The sequence below is a fragment of the Topomyia yanbarensis genome, chromosome 1 (genome assembly GCF_030247195.1).
Source record: "Topomyia yanbarensis strain Yona2022 chromosome 1, ASM3024719v1, whole genome shotgun sequence".
Lineage (NCBI taxonomy): Eukaryota > Metazoa > Arthropoda > Insecta > Diptera > Culicidae > Topomyia > Topomyia yanbarensis.
The window spans coordinates 149,938,783-149,959,625 of record NC_080670.1 but is presented as its reverse complement, the minus strand read 5'-3'; the positions used below and the strand labels follow the sequence as shown (position 1 = coordinate 149,959,625).

Genomic DNA, 20,843 nt, shown 5'->3' with positions numbered 1-20,843 from the left:
GGCCGGAAAGCAACGGATAAACCGTTCGTCGAACCAAGCAGGTCATACACTGTTACAAATGACAACGGCCAACGATGTGGTAGTGCGAAATACCTTCTTTCCCTCCTTAGGTATCCACAAGGCCACCTGGAGATCACCTGATCAACCTGATGCGGTGTACATCATGACTAATAATCTACTCGATCAATCGTTTTAAAATTTTGCACAGTTCTTTTTTATATCATTCTCCAGTCCGAGATTGGAGCTTTTATTAGTTTTTCGATTTTTGGATTTTTTGTGGAAGTTTGAAACCCAAAAATCCGAATTTAGCTAATAAATAAATATTTTGTTGAACGCTCCCATAGTTATCTCGGCAATTACGGGTAGAATTCTGATGATATGCTTCTCAGGATGTCGACGGAATTCTATTTAGGATTCTGATAATATATATTATAATCCTCCACAGGATTCTGATTGACTATTTTCCAGAATACTGATTGAAATTCTTATAACATTCTTCTTAGTATTCCGATGGAATCTTCCTTAGCATTCCGGTGTGATTCTTATCCATTTTTCAGTTTAGAATTTAGATGGAATTTCTTTCATGATTCTGTTGACATCCATATAAAAATTCTTGTGGAATTTTGCTCAGAAGTCGGATACACAGTGTTTCAAAACGCCGTTTTTATGATCAAAATTCAATAACTCCTGAACCATTGGTTTCGGAGATTGAATTTCTTCGAAACTCTTAGATGTAAATAGACGCATCTTTTGATATATTGAAATAAATATTGTTGTTGTAATGAAATTTACTGAAGATACTAAAGTTCTACATAGCGACGGAAGAGCGATATGTAGGGTTACTCGCGATAGACAGTTTATAACCCCTAGAACAGTTCTGCCTTTCTCATATAGAAAGGTTATGCAATCACTCTGAAAAACTTCAACCCAATCCCGGCCCGGAGGGCCGAGTGTCATATTCCATTCGACTCAGTTCGTCGAGATCGGAAAAAGTCTGTATGTGTGTGTATGTGTGTGTGTGTGTATGTCTGTGTATGTGTGTGTATGTATGTGCGTATGTGTCAAATAATGTCACTCATTTTTCTCAGAAATGGCTGGACCGATTTGCCCAAACTTAGTCTCAAATGAAAGGTGCAACCTTCCCATCGGCTGCTATTGAATTTTGGATCGATCGGAATTCTGGTTCCGGAATTACGGGTTTAAGAGTGCGGCCACACAGAAATTTCTCATATAAACCATAGGAAAAATTCAAAATAAAATTTTTATTTTTGATGCTAAATGTCTTCAAGGTGCATGAAACGTCGAGATTTGATGCAAACTCGAAAAACAATTTGACGATGATTCACTTTTTTGGATTTTGTCACATTTTTGCCTTTCTCATATAGAAAGGTTATGCAATCCCTCTGAAAAACGTCAACCTAATCCCGGCCAAAATTTTAACTTTAAAATGTTTCACAATATCGCTTTGATGTCAAAGAGAAAGTTGCAGGAAAGTTTACGGGCCTTTTGAAAAACCTATTATTGTTGATGGAGAAACGCGACTAACTTATGAAAAGGTCGTAATAAAACAAAATAATTGTGTTGCTAAAACAAAAGTTAAAATATCTCGAGAACTACTACATTTTAGAAAATTTTTGTTAAGAGCATTTCGATTTAAAATGGCATTTAGAATCATATTCTAAAAGAAAATTGTATTTTTGAATGCAAATAGTAAGAATTATAAAAAAAAAATGTCAAAAGTTGTTGTTAGGAAAACTTTTTTATTGAAAGCTTCACCAGGATCAAAATACACTAAAAAAGTTGCTTTTACGTCTTTAAAATGATAAACATTAAATTTTTGACATTTTTTGATGGGGTAACGCGAATAACTTTAAAAAGAGCATAATTACACGAATTAATTGTTTTTGAAGGAGCAAAATTTCAAATATCTCGAAAACTATCGCATTTTGGAAGATTTTTGTTAAATGCATTTTGATTTTAAATGGTGCTTAGAATTATATTCTGTAATAGAATTACAATTTTGTATGTCTATTAGTATGAAATTTAAAAACATGTACGAAGTTATTGTTAGGAAAACTTTTTTACCGATTTTTTCTCCATCATGCAATCACATTCAAAATGTTTCTTTTCTCTTTAGATTTTTGGTAACAAAATATAAAAAATTTAAAAAAAGGGTTTTTTTCGCAATTTAAATTTTTATTATAAATTTTTGTTTTTTTTTGAAAAATGACACAACATTTTTTTCAGTGTATATTTTTTTCAGACAGAAGTATTCATTCCCTGTAACTCGTTCTCAGATAGTTTTGCTGTATAAAATACAGTAATCGAACAAAAAAATTTGAAATTCATACACGTAGAAAGGTTTACGCCCTTTTGAAAAGTTGCTCTTGAGTCAAAATAATATTATCTGTGGAAAATATTGCATGACGGTGAAACGTGTAAAGTTTCATTGGAATCTAAGATGGTCGGTCACGATTTTAAAGATTTTCGGACGGATCTTCGTGGAATTCCTCAACTTACACCTTAAGCAATTTCCTTAATCGCAAAAATTCGCCTATGACTTTCACACCTAGAACAAATAGTGTAAATTTACGTCTTCTGACCCTGACATATACGAGCATCAAAAATGACTTAGTTTTACCTTTGATTTTAATTTTACATGACGTTTAATTTCTTAAATCATGTAATTTTACTCCACATACGGCGTTTGTTCTGAATGGTAGGAAGTGCAATTTTATGTCATCGCGCATGTAAAGTATATGTTTCATGTAAAATTAAATGGAACACGGCAATGTTCCGTCATTTCGTAAATTACGGTTTGTTGAATTGTGTCATGTTTGCAATTACGTCAACGATAAAATTCAGATTTTTTGGGTGTGTTGATTACAGTTGAGAGTATTAACTTTTTATTTCGATAAAAAATAAAAACTCAACATACCTACAAAGAATATAAGTAGTCCTACGAATTATAGCAAACAAAAATCATAAAGACACAATCAGTCATGCTCGGCAACGCTTCAACTATTTCCCTAATTCTGTAAAAGGATCCTCGATTCTGCAATATTTGTGAAAATAGCATAGATGTGGTGGAGCTACTGAAAGATTTTGAGGGGAAATTCTTGTATGGTTTGTTGTGACTGCTTTATTCCTAAACTTACCAGTAGCTGATGCTTTGGAAAGACTTTGGCGACATCTGGAACGAACTCGCGCACTGTCTATCAGGTAGAAGCTTACCTTTAGTGGCAGAGTGTTGTATGAAACAGTACTTTTTCACATTTAGAGGGAAGCTCTACAAGCAAATATTTGTCTTTGGCATGGGCAGCAAGCTTTCGCCTCTGCTAGCACACGTCTTCTCGAGCGACTTCGAGGTAGCTTTAGCCAAAAAAGCGCTTCCCACGAGTTTGGAGACGCTACGTGAACGATATTTTCGAAGCTCTCAAAGAACGCTACCTGATCCAGACCCTTGACCCGTTGAACTCCCGTTACAGCACAATAAAGTTTAGAGTAGAGAAGGAAATTGAATGGAAGTTCCATTAAATATACAAAACTACTGAATAGAATCTTTTTTTCTTTTCTTTTTTTTTATTACCTTCACCAACAAGCCCCTTGGCCCCAATGGTGGTTGCTTAAACTAATTACATTTTAAAATTGACAACATTTTCGCTTTTATAGCATTCCGCGTCCGGTTGAAGTCGAAGGCCGTCGCCACACTGTTAAAAATTCGTTGGAGTCCGGTTACAGGGCTCTGGCAACCATAGTTGGTTCTCCTGAACGGAACTCGCAGAAGGGAGTTATTACGTAGAGCTCGAACGCGGGCTTGAAGATCCAGACGTCCGAGGATTGTAGGGCAATCCACTCTGAAAGAGAGTAAGTCCGAGACGAACAGGGCTCGAGAGCAGTCCCTCCGAATGCTGAGTGTATCGAGGTGTATAAGCTGGCAACGGTTTTCATAGCTCGGCAGCTGAAATCTGTTTCGCCATGGGAGATGACGAAGGGCGAAGCGTATGAACCTGCGTTGGACAGCCTCGATTCTGTCAATCCCGTTCTGGTAGTACGGATTCCAAACAGCTGAACAATATTCTAACGTTGAGCGGACCAACGCGCAGTAAAGCGATTTAAGACAATATACGTCCCTGAAGTTTTTCGCTATTCGGAAGATGAACCCAAGCTGTCGTGATGCCTTATCCACGATGTATGACGTATGTGGTTTGAATGTTAATGCCGAATCCATGATGACTCCGAGATCTTTGATGTGAGAGTGTCTTGGAATGCTCGAGCCGAAGAAATGGTAGTTAAACTGAGTCGGTTGGCGTTTCCGCGTGAACGTAACGATTGAGCATTTGCTCGGGTTTAAAACCATTCTGTTTTGATCACACCACGTGCTAAAGCTGTCCAGATCCCTCTGAAGAAGCTCGGCATCGGTTTTATCCCGTATTTGTTGAAAAATTTTCATGTCGTCGACGAAAGAAAGGCGGGGTCCTTGTAATGTGAAATTGACGTCATTAAAGTAGAGGAGGAATATTACTGGACCGAGATGGCTTCCTTGTGGTATGCCGGATGTAGCGAAGAATGGTGCAGATAGACAGTCCTTAATGCTGATTTGGAGTTGCCTTCCATCGAGGTAGGAACGAAACCAGCGCAGAAGTTGTCCATGAATGCCGAGTTTGTCCAGCTTCGCTATTGCGATATCATGGTTGATTTTGTCGAAGGCCGCAGATAGATCCATATAAATAGCATCGGTTTGCAATCCGTCAGCGAATCCATCCATTACATATGTTGTGAACGAGAGCAGGTTTGTCGTTGTCGATCGTTTAGGCATGAAACCGTGTTGGTCATCTGCAATGTAGTGTTTGCAGTGAAAGAAAATAGGATCTAACACAACCAGCTCGAACAGTTTTGATACAGCACTTAAACACGAGATTCCCCGATAATTGTCAATGTTCGATTTGTTTCCTTTTTTATGAACTGGAAACATGTGCGCTGCTTTCCAGCAGGAAGGGAATGTACCAGTAGTGAGTGATAGCTCGAAGACTCGCCGAAGTGGTTCAAGAAGCCCGCTGATGCACTTTTTGACAAAAATGGAGGGAACACCATCTGGACCTGGGGAACAAGATGCTTTCAGTTTGGCATTTGCTGCAAGAATGGCAGCATTATCGACACAAATTCGGTTGATGGTTCGTCCTAGAGAAGGAGTTAAATTAGCGGCGGCAGCGACTTGTTGTGGTGGCAAGCGCTCGTTGGAAAAAACGCTTGAAAATTTGTCGGAGAACAGTTGGCAAATTTCCTTAGTGTCGGTGCCTAAAACTCCATTAAACGACATACAAGATGGCAAACCGGATTCCTTTCGCTGCTCGTTAACATACTTCCAGAACGACTTGGGCTTGGATTTCAGTTGACGCTCGACGTTTCGCTGGTGTCTAAAAAAGGCGCGTCTGCTTTGTTGTTTGTATTCGTGGTTGAGTTGAAAGTAGTGATTTCGTAATGCAAGTGTCTTATGCTTCGAGAATTTTTTAAATGCAGCTCGTTTGGCAGATTTTAAACGTCTTAGGACGGTTGATTGCCAGGGAGGGTGTTCATCGGTACTAATTGTTCGTTTTGGTACATGGCGGTCGATAAGGTAGTTAAGAATACTAGAAAACGTCATGGCTGCTTCGTTCGCGTCGTCATTGTTAATATTTTCGTCCCAGTTTATATCCAACAGCGTGCTAACGATGCTGTCGTAGTCAGCGTTTTTAAAATCGTAGACGATAGAGCTTGAGACGTCTTCAAAATTCACTCCTAAGTTACCAGCGAATACAAGATGTAGTGGGGGATGATGACGCACCTGCTTGACTAAAGGAGTCGGTGCAGTGCAGCAGTACGGAGCGCAGTCCCGGGCACTTACAAAGCAGAGGTCCAATGTACGTCCATTCTCGTTGGTGACATTATTAATTTGCCGAAGAATTGCGCTGCTGTAGTTGTCCAAAATACAACTGGCATTGTTAATAAGCGCAGATTTTTCGATATCCAATCGTAGAAAACCATTACTTGCTTGGCACCACGTCAAGCCAGGTAAGTTGAAGTCGCCCAGTATAACGATATCATCAGACGGGGCAGCGATCGAGGCGATAAAAGAAACGGAGGAAAGATGTACATCGATCAGGCTGGAATCACGAATTCTGTCAGGTGGAAAATACACAACACACAGGAACAGATTGCGATCGGCAAGTTTCACTGATATCCACACTTGCTCGGAGCTCGCCCACTGGTCATCGTTGATCACTCGGGCTTTTATACCACGCCGAACGGCGATAAGCACACCACCGCCTGATGTCTTGTGGCTGTTGAGGGCATTACGGTCACAGCGGTAGACATCGAATGTTGAACCAAAGACCTGGCGAGACAGAGTACGGTTGTCGAGCCACGTCTCGGTCAAGGCGATAACGTCGTAACAGCAACCCGTGGTCGCGAGCAAATAGCTGTCCGTTGATGAATTTAGGCCACCAACATTCTGGTAGTAAACCTCGATGTTGTTGGAGGACAGATCAGGTACAGCAGAGAGCGAAGCCATGTTGCCGTGTAGGAAGATCCTTTCGTCAATCTCACGAACAGTATCGGAACGGTTCACGGTCGCCTGGTCGACTGTGGTGAGGGATTCGAGGCATCCCGAATCAACTGCGTCGCGCCCCAAAATACGACTATCGTCGTCGTCGAGAGAAATGGTTGGCATCTGATAACAAGATGTCGGAGCAAAAGGCAAAAAACTGGAAGCGAAGAATACATCAGCGCTTGAAGTGTTCGGAACAGATGTATACTTGTCATTTGCGGCAGGTTGGAAGACCCTTTCACCCATCCCATACACAGGACCGGGACGACTGATGATCGCTGGCTGCAAGTGCTCGACTGTGGCGGGGGGATCGAGGGCTTCCATAGTGCCAACTGCGGTGCGTCCCAGTATGCGTTGGAACCCGATGGCGGAATGCGGAGAGCAGGAACGGGGTGGTAGCAGCTTGCGGCGAGATTCGTACGATGAGCTAGAAGCGTGAATCGGTTCAACCATTGTATCGTTACAATTTTTATTATACTTGCCGAGAAAGGCGGCTTGGAAGACCCTTTCCCCACCCACACATACAGGACCGGGACGACTGATGAACGCTGGCGGCAAGGGCTCGACTGTAGCGGGGGGATAGAGGGCTTCCATAGTACCAACTGCGTTGCATCCCAGTATGCGATCGGCATCGATACTCCTTCACAAGGGCGGTGTGGCTTGGTATAGTGGCATGGCCAATCGTTGCGGAGTCCTCTGCAGGACCATTGATGGGCCGGGTTGCATTAGAGAGGTACATGCTTCTTCTGGAGGCGGTGGAAAATCAGTCGGCGGACTCCAAATGTTCTGGGTACGACTGTCTTCAAATTCCCTGAACAGTATGCCTTGCGGCCATGTGTCAGGATTAAGAGCTGCATCACGGTACTTTGGGTGAACTCCAACTTTGAAGGATATGAAGTTCGAAGTACTGACGTCTATGCCTTTTTTAACAAGCAGAATAACCTTTATCTCCTCGTTACAATTTAGTCCTTCTTTAAACATTTTTTCGACAGTCTCTTTGCTAACGCTAGGATGAAAGCGCGAAAGATACATCCAGAGCAACGGCGCGGGAGGTGGAACCGTAAAAATGTTGCTATTATCGACTAGCTTTCGACTACCAACAAGAATATTGCTCGGATCAGGGCCATCCTCGCGACGACGTTTCTGAGGTGGTCGAGAGGTACCGGAGTTTGGCCGGACTGGAGTAGCTGTTGAAACCTTTCTAGCCAGGCGCGAAATTTGCTGGTTATTTTTGGATAACTCGGCCTTTAGCTCAGCACAGACGTCATCCGTTTTCCCAGCGATAGCAGCGATGACACATCCAAGTGAAGAAACGGTGTCGCGAAAGCGAGCAAACTTCATCAGCTTGACACATTCATTGCACATCCAAAATAAGTTTGGGTTTTCCGCAAGTTTTTTCAAAAACGACTTGTTAAGTTGTTTCCCACATTGCATATGTACCACATTGTTGCAAAAACCCATGCATTCAATAAAGTCGTCATCCGATTTGACGGTTTTCGCGCAGTGATCACATGCACTTGCCATAATGCGTGCCGATCTGAGAATGCGAACAATGAAATATAGATGGCGCTGCGGTCGGTGGAAAGTTTGGTGGTTAAGTCACAGAAGTTCACTCAATTACGTTCTTCGCTGATTTTTTCGCAACACAAAAGCAAACAGGAGACACTTTCACACTGCACAATAACAATGTTAAAAACAAAATACTGAGTCGATTAACACGACAAACAACGATAAAAACTTCACATCGAATCGGTATGAAGAGGAATTTGTGAATAAAATACTAAGGAAACCTGAAAGGGAAAAGTACAAAAAGAACGCGACAACGTTTGAATCGAATAGAAAACAGGAACTAGACTCAAGCAGATTTGCCCCAAAATCACTAGCTCTGTTCAACTCACCCTAAAACACCATGGTTACGGAGTGGCATACAAAAGTGGTAACACGCTGAAGGACTTCTTGTGTAACATTAAAGACAAGGTTTCCCTGCTAAGATTGCCACGCAGTATACATAGGTCAAACCCGCATTGGAGAACACAAGCGTTCTGTTGAGCACGAAGGAGCCAACGACTCCAGTGTGGCGGCACACACTATTCGGCCATCCTCGACCTTCTGACGATAATATGTTGCCCAATACGATTGATTGCTAATTGCTAAGGAAATTGCTTAAGATGTAAGTTGACCTAAAATTTTTCGAAAATTGACAATAATTTTGTTGTTTCAAGAGTTACAGATTCATCGTCTTCATCAAAAATGTGTATTAACAACTTTGTAGAAGATCCTTTAAATAAAAAAAAAATAATCGCAAAAAGTTATATTAGAGAAGCTGTTTTAAAGACCTGTCGCGAGTAACCCTGAATATCTCGCTACCGTTGCTATGCAGAGCTTTAGTGTCTTCAGTAAAGTTCTTCACAACAATATTTTCTAGAACTTTACTGAAGACCGCTGGCTTCTAGCTAAATTATTTGGGAAAATAAATTTTCTATCTCACTTTTAAAGGGATTAATCACTCAATTCATTATATCAAAAGATGGGTACTATTCGGACAACAATCGAAAGAGTCGAGACGCACACAAGCTGAGCAGAAGGAGAAATTGATAATTTACCGTGAAACGATAGACGTCGAGAACCTAAGCCTTTCGGAATGGAAGGTATAACGACGTACTAGCGTCTGTACATGCTAGAGGAGAATAGTTTTCAGATTCCCACCTGCAAAACGGAGGTGTTACTGACCGGTAAGTGAAAAGTGCTCCAATGAGCAGAAATAATCGTGCCCGATACCAGCTGGGTGTGATAATCGATAACCCACTGAACTTCAACACCGACGCTTTCAATGCTCTATCTAGAATTATACCGAACAGCGCTGGGTGAAGCAGTAGCAAGAGGCGTCTTCTGAGTAGTGTATCCTCATCGATACCGAAGTATGAAGGTTCTTTCTAGGCTGCAACGCTGGAGACAGCGGAATTGAGTGTAGCTGCGAAGTACATTCAGCATAATGGCCATGCGAGTCACGGTAGCGTACAGAACCATCTTTTCGGATATGGTATGTATTGCCGCTGAAATGCAAGCTACAAACGGAAGGAAACAAGGATGGCCAAGTAGTGAAAAATGGTCTCTCGATCTGGGTAAATAGGAAGCATGGTAGGTTCGAATACGCTTCATTGTTCTTCTGTCCAAACAGTGGAAATGTTGGAAAATATCATAGTCCTTGGTTCTTAACTGTCCTTGATTGGCGGCAGCCCGAAAGGAGGTTCCTTTACTTAGCTTAGAGAACATCATTGCTGGGATGTGTCGAGATGAGGGCACATGGAATAGTGTTAGCAATGCTGTTACACTAATACTGTGAAGTAACTTAACGAACAGTGAGATAGCAGCACATATTAACAGTAAAATATGGACGTGTAATACTAAGGTGGTGAATAACCTAAGTGAGGGTGACTGTAAAGTAATGTAAGTTGGTCGAGCGAAAAAATAGGCATCACTTCGAATCTCTCCGTCGTGGTAAGGTAGATTCGCCGTCAGGAGCTGTCCGAGTAGACCGCCACAAAATTAGGAGCTCAATAGTTTTACGTTGAAACTTAACCTAGGACGCTTAACCGTTCACGTTAGGAAAGCTTGTAGTTGAATGGCGCAAGAAATAAAGGATGTCGTGAAGACTTCCAAACAGGAGGTAAAGTCCTTCATCGGGTTCTATCGACAATGACTTAAGTAATGTGTGTGGTGATTTCGGCGGAACCCAATTGCAGTTTGACATTCGTAGAGCGGACAATTGTTGTAGGAAGCTAAATGGCTCAGGATCGATTTCGGGAGAAAATCTACCGGCGGATAAGTACAGTAACAAAGTGCAGATAGGACAACGAACTAGCTGTTCTTCTATGTCGGAGGATGTCGTGATGAAATGTGAGTGAAGTTAGTCGACATATTCAGATCGGTTGGCGACTCGACAGGGATATTGACAGCAGACCTGACCAGATCAGTTATACTACGAAGTTTGGACAACGAACAAGAAACAGTAGCTATGGAGAAAAGCACGTGTGATTAATGCAACTGTCGGATCCGGATCGTGGAATAATTTGGTATATACTCCATTTTTAATGAGAAAGGTAGCACCCCCCATGAATAGATTCAGTGAAAAGGTCGGATTGCAATTGTACAAACAGGACGCTGGCCCTGGGTAGAAAAACTGTGCAAAAATCAAAACTATTGATCCAAGAGATTTTGTGTTATATTTTGTAATTTAGCAAAAAATTGTCAACTGATTCATTATTGTATGGCAATTGGCGGAGTAGACTAACACGACACAGCGTGTTGGTGCGGACAAAATAATCGATCACAGCCCCAATTAGTCGAAATCCCACAAGCTATGCCATCCTTACTACGTGAATACCGCGCTGTATGAATCCGGATAATAGTATCCCGCGTAGTAGGAATTCGCACAGTAGAGGACCCGACTGTACTATCCATAAAAGCATAAGAGTCCCATATGGAAAACAGCAAGCTGAGAAAACGTTGTTGAAGATTTACATTTTCATTGAGCCTTACCCAAGTAACCATAAGCATTAAGCCACTGTACTATATTGGCTATACATTTGCACAAATGTTGCATTAAAACTCCATTACAGCATTAACAATGCAATAAAGTTCTACATTAGCATCAGTAATGCATAAATGCACAGCCGAAATATAGCATTATCGCTTGCTCTATATGCGTATATAAAGCAGATATAACGCGTAAGAATTTTTAAAGCATGTAAATTTTACTTGTGCATTTAGTGCCATTATAGAGCAAATAGAAAGCCGATATAATTCTATTGTAATTCTGTGGGTTTATTCGTTATGTAGCTCTTCTTGAAAATTATATTCGGCATATTTCATTTCAATCGAACATATGCAATATAGTTCAGGCAGCAAACGCAGCGCACTTACCGTGAAGGACGAGGCAAGGTGCCTCAGTTCGAGACTTACTAATGGTAATTTTCTAAAAACATTTATATCATGTGAGAACGAAAACCCACTAAGGATAGTCATTACAATGCATTTAGAAGAGAGTCAATCACGGTTTTAAACAGAACATTTCATTTTAATTTTTTTCCTTTTCACTCATCATACCGAAAGGAAACATAAGAAATGGTTTTAAATCTATCGCGGAAAATGACAGCCAACTGAAGCTTTCTAATAGCATTAGTAGTGCAAATATTAGGCTTTCAAATTTGACATTTGTACTCTGGTGCTATTTAATAGCATTAGTACTGAAAAACGAGCAGTTACTTTCTGCACAGTAATAGTACTATATTTCGCCTTTTCTGGCATGATACCAGCAATATATCAGTATTTAGGGCTTCGCGGCTCTTAAAGACTGCCCTTTATGTGGATCTAAAGCAAATAATAGACTACGTTACAATGCTTATTGGTTATTTGGGAATTGTCTGATATTATTAGAATGATATTAGCATTCTGAAAAAATGCCTGAGTTAATGGCATTAATACAATAAAAGTATCAGTACTTCAGCGTTCAAAAATTAAGAATTAGTAATTGAAAACGCAAAAACAAAAAAACTATATAAATATGAATCTGCAACATGAAAATAATAGATTAAATTCGCTCAAAAACTCAATAATAGTTAGTGTTGGGATTATTTATGCCCAAATAATCAGTATCTTACGAACATTTGATTAGAACATAGATAGATTTTAACTTGAACCGCAATCGATAACATTGTTCATAACGTAGCATCACAATTATAAATATTTTTACTGCAGTTACAAGCTAAAACGTAATTGATGGTGTACATTTCCAAGTAACAATTAAAGTTTTATAGTACGGTGCAAGTAAAATCTCATCACACACTTAATTTTTTTTTGCCGAATCTCAGTAAACAAGTTTTTGACTGAGATCTCCGTAAAAGTGACGTTTCATAGCTGATACTCGGAAAATAGTTCACCGAAAATCAGCTAACAAGTCTCACTTTACTGAGATATCAGTTTCTAAACATGCTGATTACACGGCTTTTGGGAAGTTACCGAGCCGAATTGAGTGTGCATACTTAGCTATAGAACATCTATGTATAAAGCATTAATTGTTACTAGGGTTTGTAAGATGTTTTGCCTGACTTGAGTCATCACTATTATTTGTTCAACTTCGGCGCATTTCGATATTATGTGTTAGTAATTTTTGATCTTTTGACGAAAACGAAAATATTTCCTTTGTGTGCTTCGCTTTTTGAATGCAGACGAGATAGCGCGTTCCTGCATGTTTTGCAGCATTAAAACTATTCAATTGAGTGGATTATGTTGGTAAATCGATATTTTTGTGTGACAACACATTCAATTGGTTTTTTAAAACTTTTTCGTTTTGGAACTTACTCGTACAATTTCAGACGTGTGTTGCATGGCTTCCCTGTTGTTTGATGAGCGAACTGTTGGGAAGAATGAACTGGCCAGTGCCAGTGGAAGGACTTCCAGGCAGCGGTGCGGCACTGCTTCCATTCGTCTCTCCACCTCCCGTTGGTAGAGAAGAAAGCACTTGAGACTGTTGGGAATCCAGAGAAAGTGACAGAGAACTTGATTGTATAGAACTCGGACTAGTAGAATCTGCTCCCGCTGTTCCTGGGCTGGAACCGGAACCAGTTGTTAGGTTTCCCGTTGTAGTAGCAGCACCCAACCCTTGCGCAGATCGTGTAGCAACATTATACGGCGGTGGGGCTGGTGTAACAGCTGGATTTGCTGTAGCAGGAGGAATGGTGATGGACGAGTTGCTATTCGCTGTACGGTGATTAGAATTGACATAACTGCTGCCGTATCGATAGTCAATTGTAAGATGACCATGAAGTAGTGGTGGCTCTGTCGAAATAAAAGAAACGTAATACATATATGTTAAAATCTATTTTTGATTTCTATAGACTGATTTATGTCCATTCGATGCACCAGTTGATGTAGTCACACAGCGAGCGGAACGTTTTAAAACTATGTTCCAACAAAAGGCCCCATTTCAAGCAAGACAAAACTTTTCTTCATCTCTGTGCCATGACTGGCAGCAACTTTCCGTAGCCAGTAGAACGCGTTTGTCCCGATCGGATGCAATGTGATAAAGTTTAAGTAAACAGAAATCTATTAAAACTGCCCGGGCGAGAAAAGTTCATCTGTCTTCCGGAACACCCTCTGCTCGACTGGCATGTCGAAGGAAGCGGCGAAAGTGCAGGAAGTTGTAAATTTATATAGTTTTAAAATAATAGATTTTTCCTGAATGTAGAACTTTTGCCAGCTTGAAAGAGTTTGGTTTGTGTGAACGATCAAATTGCAGCCTTCGTTTCCGTTGGAGGCGTCAAAATAGGCGAGTTAACTGGTCATCCGGATAAATTCACTATATAAATACGACATCAAGCAAGCAGTTCGTTTACTGAAAATGGCTGGAAAGTTTTACTTACTGATTAGACTATTGGATAGTGAAACCACGCTGCCTTGTATGCTGGAAAGCCCGTTATCCTGTCTTAGGACAGGCATACGATGGCGTCCAAGAGTCGTGGGTCCACTACTGGTGATGGGGTTGTGATTCTGAGGGCTCAGGTCATTCTTGATGTTATTGCTGCTAGTGCTCGTTCGGAATTGCATAAGATGAGTAGCAGGTGCATTGTATTCGCGGGAGTAATCCATAAAGGGTGCGTAGGTGCTGCTGTTATTCCCAGTACTTTTACCGGACAACTGGTTGAAACTATCAGTGAAATATTCGGCAGCGCTGATGAGGGATAAAGGATACCTGTTCAAATGTACCGCAATGGAACTACATGAACATTGTTACGTACCGGAAATCAGTACACCTTCCAATGGAGCCAACAGCTTCATCCAACTGCCTTGCGTGATTTGGGTTGGCGATTGTAGTGCTTGACCCGAGAACCACATTCACCTGAGTTGTCATACCATCGGATCCAAGGTTGGTTTCCATAAATTCATTATCACGATCGATTTTCAGGTCACTAACGTTCGATGTACGGCGGTCCAACTCCTTGCAGTCCTTTTCAGAAACGTGGTGCTATGGATTTTTTGTCGACAGTGGCAAAAAAGCAATAGATTATGGAAGAGGCAAAATGTGAAGTAGGAAATTAAATTCCACTCCAGAGTGGGGATAACATAAAATGTTCATGCACCATCGGAAAACGTGTGTCTATAGGACTTACCTTCGGTATCACATCCGCTGGTGGGAGCTCCTTTCGGCTCTTTCTACTCCAAAGGCACGTTGCCAACAGGACGATGATGATTAAAAGTGTCAGTCCGCCAAGGGAACCGAAAATGATGACTGGTAATAAAATATTTTCTGCTCCGTTCAACGATTGCGAGATTATCGACGGGTGGGTAGCACCGGATGAGAAGTAACAAGAATTCGAAATTAGATTTTCATATGTGGGGGCAAATCACTCTTCCGGAACAATCGAAGGCAATGGGCCAGATGGTATCGGTCTGTAGGAATTTTTCGTTCGAACGTCGGTAAATCATCCTACTAGAATCGGAACATTCGATCGGTGCGGTATTCTAATCACCGGGAGATACTGCGATGCAGGGTGGAAGTGAATAAATTTCAAGGGAACTTTACTTAGGATACGAGACATCCAGGTTGATTTGGATAACTGAGTTTCATATGAATAAATTAAATCCAGCTATAAGAGAAGTATTTTTAATAGTTTCATAGTTTCGGTGAAATTTTAACCCAAATGAATTCTAGATAGAGACCAAAAAAAAAAGTGATGCCGGGAGTGATCGGTTGATTACGTAATAACTTTATTTGAATTCTACTTCCAATCCCATTCTAAAAGGTCTTTTCTGTAGCTTCTCTGGAAAGCAGTGATACTGAGACGCAGATTTGGCTAAACATACACAGTTCGAAAGAAACCTGTACATTTCCATTCAATCAGCTGTAACAAAAAGTGTCTATAAAATTAAACGGAACGTTACGGGCGATATGAAAACTACATAACCATCGCTAGAGAAAAAGACAAACAAACCTTGAACTCGAAACGGTAACCGCAACCATTTACTGACTGAACATGGCTCTTCACTAACTGGGCCATACCGACACACAGTTGCTTATTCGAAAAATGCCTTACATAAACTCATGCTATATTCCAGTAATGAGATGCTATTTGTGAATTTAATTGGTATGCTAGTAGTACAGGTGGCAACATTGTTGGAAGACTGTAACATTATTATGAGAATATTTGATGGTTTGTCTCCAACACGGTCATTTCGGAGCTGGTCCCCATGGGGATACTCTTTTCCACTGGTAATAATATCCCGTTGGTATGCGTTTGTTGGGAACTAAGCCTTATTTGGAAAAAATAGACTATTGGGTAGCATCAGAACTAGAATCGACCGACATCTACTTCTAAACAACACCTCTTTACACCCCAAACTATAACGAGGCATGATTACTGGCTCTTCGAATGAGATATATAAGCTTCTCATCATTGCAGCAATGTTTACAAGTGGGACAGTTTGGAGAGCGGAAGAATCAGATGCTTTTACGATGATTCGTTATAAGTGCAGGCAAAATGGCAGGTTGTAGCAGCGAAGAGAATTTTCTCCGATTTTGGCAGTCAGTTAAAACTTGTAGCGTACAAATTCGTACAAAACTCGCTCGGACATAATCGTTGATATTCAAGAACGTAGTAAGAAAAAAATGAGAAGGGGCCCAAGAGTTTTGAAGTAAAAAACATCTGCCAAATCTGTTTTGAAGGTTTTCAAAACATCTGCCAAAAGCGGTATTTCTATTTACACTGAAATATATTTTATGTTATTTTTATGCCGCCATTTATGCAACTCTATAATACTGATTTTCCAGATCATACGGTTTTTTATACAAATCCGCGTTTCGATATATGTCTATACCATCATTTGTAACTAGCTGTTTAAATGTGACAAAGCTTTAACTCCAGGGTTGTACTAGGTATACTGGGAAGATAGTATTGTGAGCTATGCCCCTGTTGTATTGTTTACGAACTAGCAGCAAACTGCATTAAGAGGCGCTCATTGATAACTCTAATAGCATACCAAGCGACAGGGGTTTAAAAGCGTCAAAGAGGTGCGCAAATTGCGAACAAACGATGAACTTGCAACTGCTAAGAGCAGCGCAGAATCTTTGCTCGCGAATGTTCATTACATATCAACGCAGCGCATTTGAGGGGAGTTATAAATTATCATTCAATGTACAACTCCTGGTAATCAAAAGTTCAATACTAGCAACTGCAAAGCCCGCACATATAACGCAGCGAGAAGAAATGTTAGTCCGACACATGTTATTACTAGAGCCCGTATATACTACTGCTCACTCCACAAGTGTCGTGGGAGGAGGAAGATTTAGAGTAGGAATAGGTATACGTTTAAAAATTCTGTTGGAACTCGGTGACTTATTAGGCACACAAACAACACGTTTTAAAAACATAAACAAATAGCGAGAAAATGTCCTGATAAATATATTCAATTCAAATATTATTTTTAAAGAAGACTAACAAGGAAAAGTACAAATTAATCTCGAAAAAAATAAATAAAGATACTAATCAAACTAAGGTTACAACTAAAAAGATATCGATTGTATTCGTGACGAGAATATGAAATAATTTTGGGCGGCCCACAGTGGTCCAGATCTGGGAAAAGCTGGCCAAAAGTCAATATCTCGCGAGTGTTGTATTTTAGGCTAGTGATGTCTTCAGGAAAGTTTCTGCACATAAGCAGCTCCTACTTTTGCCATTGACAGATCAATGATTAATCATCCTAGAAGTGAGATCCGAATTTTATTTTTTTAAATATTTCATATTCAAGATCAGTATCTTTAGCAAAGTTTAAGCAAATATCAACACAAGAAATTTTGCTGAAGACACCAAGTGTCCTTTTCTTGAACTGAATGAAATATCAACCGTTTTTTACAGAAAATCTATACACAACTTTACTTAATAATTATGTTTCTTTAACATTCACATGTTTGAAACGTTCTGCAAAAATGTTCCATACTATAATACGCAAAACATCTCTTAACAGTTTAGTACACTAAATCGTGAAACTGACAAGTTATTATTATTATATTAGAAAAAAAAATTTTAGCCACAAAATTACGAATAACTCCTGTTCCCCACCATACCCCATGCCAAAATCGGTTACTATAGAATTGTTTAAGCGTGTTTTATAAAAAAATTACATTTCATGCAGAAATATGCGGACACGCGAATTATATGTGAAAAACAACAAAAATCGGTTGGTTTCCAATAGAGTTTCATACAACTCAAATTCCATCCCAATTATTCTATCCAATTTTCTTTCCGTTTCCAAGTATTTCGTGATCCTCTTTGCGACGAAATCTACCAAATCCGGCACCTCAAATTCAGCACTGCTTCCAGATATCGCGATAGCTTCCGATGGTGGGTACGCTTTTTTCATGGCCTCTAGTATCAAATTATTAAAAGGAAAAACGCCCGCATGGTGCGCTTTCCCATAGATCCCATCAAATTATATTGATTTTTACTAAAACCAGCTTCAATCACTGACGAAACGCTCTCCTCGGGAGTAAGCTTGATTGGTAATGAATGCATTTCTGTTTTCTTGTATGCCTCAAAGCAATCACAGGCTTTTTAAGGATTTTCAACGGAAAATCGAAGATGCTTTGCTGCACACTCATTGCCATCAGCTCTGAACTGCATGGACGCTGCATGTAGTAGCTCTATACCACTATGTTGATCTCTGAACATCCCTGTTTTCCACCGCTTATTGAGAGCTGACAAACCCTCGAAAGTCACAGGTGGCCGACCTGTCTTCACTACTTTTTCCTCCGTTTTCACTGAAGTGCCCTCGATATTGAAGCAAATTTCGCTTCAAAGGTAGATAATTTCCTGTGGCATTTGACCCAATGTTCATACTGTTTATTTACTAAGGTAAATTTAATGGGTGTTAATATTCCAAATAAACCACAAAATGAGGAAATTCGAATTCGAATATATTGAATAATGAAATCCGTCGAATTTGTTACATTTGATGCACAAATGCAGTATAATATTGCGGGTATAAAATAATGTATAAAATATTGCGAGTAACGAGTTCTTTCTGCACAGCTCGACTGAAAGAAATTTCAAATATTTTGAATAAAACGCACTTAAACAATTCTATGGTAATCGATTGTGTCGTGGGGTACGGAGGGGAACAGAAGTTATTTAATTTAATTTAATGACTAAAATATAAATTTTTCGATCAGAACAAATAATACCTTGTCAGATCCACGATATAGTGTACTAAAATGTGAAGAGATTTGTTGTGTATTATAGCATGGAACAATTTTGTAGAACATTTCAAACATGTGAATGTTACAGAAAAAGTATTATTAAGTAAAAACCGTTGTTTAGGGTTTTTCGGTAAAAAACGGATGATATTTCAATCAGTTCAAGAAAAAGACACTTAGTGTCTTCAGCAAAATTTCTTGTGATGATATTTGCTAAAACTTTGCTGAAGATGCCGATCTTCAATATTGAATATTTGAAAAAATAAAATTCGGTTCTCACTTTTAGGGCGATTAATCATTGATCTGTTAATGGCAAAAGCAGGGGCTGCTTATGTACAGAAATTTCCCTGAAGACATCACTAGCCTAAAATGTAACACTCGTGAGATATTGACTTTTGGCCAGCTTTTCCCAGATCTGGACCACTGTGCGGCCCAAAATAAGCAATAAGTGTTAGTGAAAACCTTCCTTTGCATGACGGACATGCTAGCAATTTCATGCGCTCGTGGTTTTTATTATTCAAGCTACTAGAAAGAGAAGCTAGTGGGTTTGTTACTAAGAGATAAGAGGTATGATAAGAAATGATTTACTGATCTAATACAAAATATTAGACATTTTGTAAGATGCAAGAAATGAGTAAGGGGTTCCTGTTTTGTCGCTCCTTACGACATGGGAATAGGTTCTCAGTGGCTCAGCCCTTGGTTTCTGCAGCCAGATGCTACGATTATCGGATATCCAATATTCGATTAACGATTATCCAAGACAAGATGTTAAAATAATTATCGGAGATGGTAACGCACAGGTTGGGATGAAGCAGTTCTTTCACCCAAATATTGGTACGCAGAGCCTTTCTTTCGTTTGATTATTGAGTTTTTAACCTTAGGGTCATTCGCCTCTTTTCGAGTTAGAGAAATATCTTTGGAAAAATTTCTAATCCTACGAGCGGGGTTTGGAATCGAACCCAGATGAGCTGCGTACAAGTTAATAGATTTACCAACTACGCTATGTCTGTCCCTCAGCCTTCATTCCGCTACCAATGATAATGGCCGTCGGCTTGTAACTTTCGCTGCTGCTAAGGGGATGGCAATCAGTAGTACCTATTTTGCACGTTAGGATATCACCTGGAGACACGCAAGTGGCAGTACATGTTCTAAAATAGACCACGTACTGGTAGATGGATGACATTTCTCCGACGTCATTGATGTAAGGACTTTCAGAGGCCCAAACATCGACTCGGATTATTGTCTCGTAGTAGCAAAGATTATCTAGCGGAAGTGAAGGTGTATCTAGGAATAGGATAAGCATTGAAAATGACGGACAAGCTGAGGATCCACCAGCACTAGACGAGGTTAAGAACGCTATACGTGAGCGGAAAACTGGTGAAACCGCTGGGAAGCACGACATCCGGTTGAACTTCTCAAACATGGTATTGAACAGCTGCACCAAATAATTCACCGCATTATTCTAAGAATATGGACAGATGAAGAATTGCCTGCTAGTTGGCTGGATAGACTCATTTGCCCCATCTACCAGAAAGGGCACAGACTGGAGTGCGTCAATCACAGGGGGATATTTTTCCTTAATTCGGCGTACAACATACTGTCGCGTATCCTGTTTAGCAGGCCAAGACCGCTTAAGGAGTCCTACATCAGCGAATACCAGGCAGGTTTTCTGAGGGCCGATCAACGACGGATCGGATGTTCAGCCAGCGGATGATCCTAGACAAATTCCGGGAGTACATCTCGCAGGCCTACCTTCTGTTCACTGATTTTAAGGCGACGTATGTCAGAACATGGTTTTCCGGCGAAATTGATTTGACTGATACGTGCGACGTTAGATGGTTCAAAATGAAGTATTCGGATTGCAGGTGAGATCTCAATCTCATTTGTGACCTTAGATGGACTGAAGCAAGGCGATGTACTTTAATTTTCTATTCAATCTTGCTATTGAAGGTGCTATCAGGAGAGCTGATGTGCAAAGAAACGGAAGTATCATCACAAAGTCGCTTAAGC

The 20,843-nt window shown here is 40.2% G+C and overlaps 1 protein-coding gene across 11 annotated transcripts in view; it reads right to left on the bottom strand.

The window, feature by feature from the left end:
- Nucleotides 1-20,843, bottom strand: part of LOC131677035 (irregular chiasm C-roughest protein-like) — a 569,032-nt gene that overhangs the window by 107,635 nt on the left and 440,554 nt on the right. For 10 of the 11 annotated variants that reach the window (XM_058956579.1, XM_058956554.1, XM_058956607.1 and 7 more), the window contains 4 exons: nt 14,755-14,891; nt 14,383-14,609; nt 14,008-14,315; nt 12,942-13,423 (listed from right to left, as the gene is read on the bottom strand). In XM_058956579.1, coding sequence (XP_058812562.1) covers nt 12,957-13,423; nt 14,008-14,315; nt 14,383-14,609; nt 14,755-14,891 — 1,139 coding nt within the window. In that variant the 3' untranslated portion in view covers nt 12,942-12,956. Of the gene's footprint in view, nt 1-12,941; nt 13,424-14,007; nt 14,316-14,382; nt 14,610-14,754; nt 14,892-20,843 lie in introns of those variants that run through there. The other variant, XM_058956588.1, reaches the window with a different exon arrangement.